The sequence below is a fragment of the Myotis davidii genome, unplaced genomic scaffold (assembly GCF_000327345.1).
Source record: "Myotis davidii unplaced genomic scaffold, ASM32734v1 scaffold1786, whole genome shotgun sequence".
Classification (NCBI taxonomy): Eukaryota; Metazoa; Chordata; class Mammalia; order Chiroptera; family Vespertilionidae; genus Myotis; species Myotis davidii.
In genome coordinates, this window is record NW_006297147.1 from 382,864 (window position 1) to 386,794 (window position 3,931).

Here is a 3,931-nt window from a genome sequence, read left to right on the forward strand (position 1 = left end):
GAGCCAGAAACATCGATGAGAGAGAAACAACGATCAGCTGCCTCCCGCACAACTCCCACTGGGGATGTGCCTGCAACCCAGGTACACACCCCTGACCGGAATCGAACCTGGGACCTCTCAGGGGCCGCAGTCACGCTCCATCCACTGAGCCAAACCGGTCCCGGCGACTTAGGCTCTTAATAAAGTCATTATTAGCATCTAGGGAAAGTGTGTCCCTGAAAATGGCAGTCCCTCTGCAACATTATGACGAGTCATATATGGCAACTCATGACAGGGAAAGAAGAAAGAACTATTTTACAAACCAAAGAGACAGGAGACTGGCAGTTCTCTCACTGATGACTTAGGCTCTTTTTTTAAAAAAACTTAGCATCCCTGGGCACAGCAGGATGGTGACTGATGCCATCTGTAGGGACCTTATAGGTGGTTCAGGTGAAATACCTTCAGCAACAGAAATATGCAGTGACATAGATCTGGCTACATGTCTCTGTATGTTAGAAAGTGTAACATAGATACATATCATATGATACCAACATAAAAACAAACAAAACACAACAACAAAGTCACTTGAGAGGACTTTACATAATGCAGGTGATTAAATGTACGAGCTACAATTCAGATTGATGAGACTTCACAAATTTTCTAATACTATTGCTAAGACTGAACTAAGGAACATTTTCCACACATCTAAGAAATTTCGCATAATTTGACTCTTTTATGCAGAGATAATTTTTAAAAATTGCTGATATCTCACATTACTTGCACTCATAATGGCTTGCTCCACTGTGAAATCTCTGATGATATAGGAGATGATCGCTCCTGGTAAGAGATTTCTCACATTCATTGCATTTATAAGGCTTTTCTCCTGTGTGAACTCTTTGATGACAAAGAAGGTATCTGCTAGTGGTAAAAGATTTCTCACATTTACTGCACTCATAAGGCCTTTCTCCAGTGTGAACTCTCTGATGAAGATGAAAATCACTGCTCCTGGTAAAAGATTTCCCACATTCACTGCATGTATAAGGCTTTTCTTCAGTGTGAAAACTTTGATAATGGAGGCCACTGCTCTTGATAAAAAATTTCCCGCATTCACTGCACTCATAAGGACTTTCTCTGGTGTGAAATCTCTGGTGACAATGAAGGCTATCAATTCTTGTAAAAGATTTCCCACATTCACTGCATTTATAAGGCTTTTCTCCTGTGTGAACTCTCTGATGACGATGTAGCTCACTGCTAGTGGCAAAAGATTTCCCACATTCACTGCATTTATGAGGTTTTTCCCCACTGTGACCTCTCTGATGACGACAAAGGGCATTGCTCCTAGTAAAAGATTTCCCACATTCACTGCACTCAAAAGGACTTTCTCCAGTGTGAAATCTCTGGTGACAGTGAAGGCTTTCAATTCTCTTAAAAGATTTCCAACATTCACTGCATTTGTAAGGCTTTCCTCCAGTGTGAAGTCTCTGGTGACGACGAAGGGCAGTGCTACTGGTAAAAGAATTTCCACACTCACTGCACTCATAAGGCCTTTCTCCAGTGTGAAATCTCTGATGACAATGAAGGCTATGCATCGTCGTAAAAGATTTCCAACATTCACTGCATTTGTAAGGCTTTTCTCCATGTTCATAAAAGCTAGAAAATTGGGTAAGGTGATTTCCACATTCATAGCATGGAAAACACTGACTTCCAGCATGGACACAGTTGTCCTGAATAAACGTGTGATTGCAGCCAATGACCTTGTTATATTCTTCTCCACTTTGAAAGTTCACCCCACATTTCAAAATATCTTCTGGCCTATCACTGGTCTGAGTAGCCTTTAGGTGGAGATGTCCTGACTCGGTAAGGACACCCTGCACCACCTCCCCACAGGTGACATGATTTTGAGATACCTGGAAATTGCAGCTGTTTGCAAGTGAGATCCTGTCCACACCTTTAATGAAAGTCTGCTCTCTCACATGCTGCAGGTGAAATTTTGTACTGAAATAAAATCCTTGTGCACACGCCCCGCACCTCAACAGTATCTGTCTGCGTTGTATTCCCTGCAGCTCAGTCAAGTGGAAAATGTTTCCCAAGACTAGAGACCTGTGAAAGAGGTAGAGGTGAAAAGTTTAGAGAGCTTAGGTTATCCATGGACTGGGAATCCAAGGAGAATGAGCACTGATCACTATTAAAACTGTGTCATTGGCAAAGTGTCAACAAGAAGCAAGAAGAAGAAGAATTGGTTGAGGAATGGGCAATGGTTAACAAAACAATGTAGAACCAAATGGGTTCCTAGTTATGAATGTAACAAATCCCAGGTGTTTTGTTACAGCCCCTTATTCAGGCAAAACCGCATAACAGTAATATAGAAAATCAAATAAGGACAACTGCATAGAAAGGATGACTGGAAAGACTGGGTGAACAAATATATTTGAAGACAGCTACAGTCAAAAACAAGGGTCAGAGTTAACTCCATCAACCATTGTGCTGCTACTATCATTGACCATAGTGGCCTTTCATTCAAAAAATACTGGAAATTTTGCTTTTAAAAACCACAGAATGGCCGAACTGGTTTGGCTCAGTGGATAGAGCGTCGGCCTGCGGACTGAAAGGTCCCAGGTTCAATTCCGGTCAAGGGCATGTACCTTGGTTGCAGGCACATACCCAGTGGGGAGTGTGCAGGAGGCAGCTGATCGATGTTTCTCTCTCATCGATGTTTCTAACTCTCTATCCCTCTCCCTTCCTCTCTGTAAAAAATCAATAAAATATATTAAAACAAACAAACAAATAAACTCCCCCAGAATGGTCCCAGCCATTTTGGCTCAGTGGCTAGAGCATAGACCTGTAGAACGAAGGGTCCTGGGTTCAATTCCAACCCCAGGGTTCCAGGTTGGATTCTGGTCAAGGGCCCATGCCCGGGGTTGTGGGCTTGATCCCCAGTAGGGGGCGTGCAGGAGGCAATCAATAAATGATTCTTCTCATCATTGATGTTTCTATCTCTCTCTTCCTTTCCCTTCCTCCCTGACATCTATAAAAAATATGCTAAACAACTACCAGTGTGGCTTAGTTGGTTCAAGCACGGTCCTGTGACACTCCGGGTCTTGGATTCGATGCCCCGTCTAGGACATGTGTGTAGACAACCGATCGATCGATGTTTCTCCCTCACAGTGATGCTTTTCTCTCTCTCTCTCTCTCTCTCTCTCTCTCTCTCTCTCTCTCCCTGTTCATCAGTCTATGTTGTTCTCTATATTCCACAAATGAGTGAGATCATGTGGTATTTATCTTTCTCTGACTGGCTTATTTTACTTAGCATAATTATGATCTCTTCCTCTCTATCTGAAACTTAATATAAAAAAATAAATAAGAATTCCAGGGTAGCCAAATAAAAAAGAGAACTGAAAAAGGTCTAGAGACAAAGTAAATGAAAAGACAGCTTACCAAAGCTCATGTATAAATTCAGAAAATGCAATTCGAGGAGGCAATTTTATACGATAAATGCCTACATTATGAAAAAAGACCTCCAAAAATACTGGAAGTTCAGAAAACAAGAAACAAAACAAGAAAGTAAACCCAAAGGTTCCAAAAGAAAGAAACAATAAATATTAGAACAAACATAAATAAAAGGAGACAAGAAAAAATACAAGAATACCAAACAGGTATTTCTTGAAAGATAAAAAATTGGAAAAACTTTAACTATACTAACGGAAAACACACACAAACAAACCAAGCCTCAAATTGTAAAGAAATGAAAGACATTACACCTGTCACTATGAACCACAATGCATCATAAGAGATGTTGATGTTAGCAGGTGACATGAGCCTCCACAGAGAAATTTGTCAAGAAGCCACCATGTTCAATCAAAAAATGGGCAACGACCTAGATAGACACTTTCGAAAGAGGACATACAGAAGGCCGAAAGACATATGAAAACATGCTCAAAGTCACTAATTATAC

The 3,931-nt window shown here is 41.1% G+C and overlaps 1 protein-coding gene across 1 annotated transcript in view; it reads right to left on the reverse strand.

The window, feature by feature from the left end:
• Nucleotides 1–365: 365 nt before the first annotated feature.
• The window catches only part of LOC102767431 (zinc finger protein 501), a 9,951-nt gene continuing 6,385 nt past the window's right edge, over nt 366–3,931 (reverse strand). Inside the window, exon 3 of the mRNA XM_015569909.1 lies at nt 366–2,071. Coding sequence (XP_015425395.1) covers nt 753–2,071 — 1,319 coding nt within the window. The 3' untranslated portion in view covers nt 366–752. The remainder of the gene's footprint in view (nt 2,072–3,931) is intronic.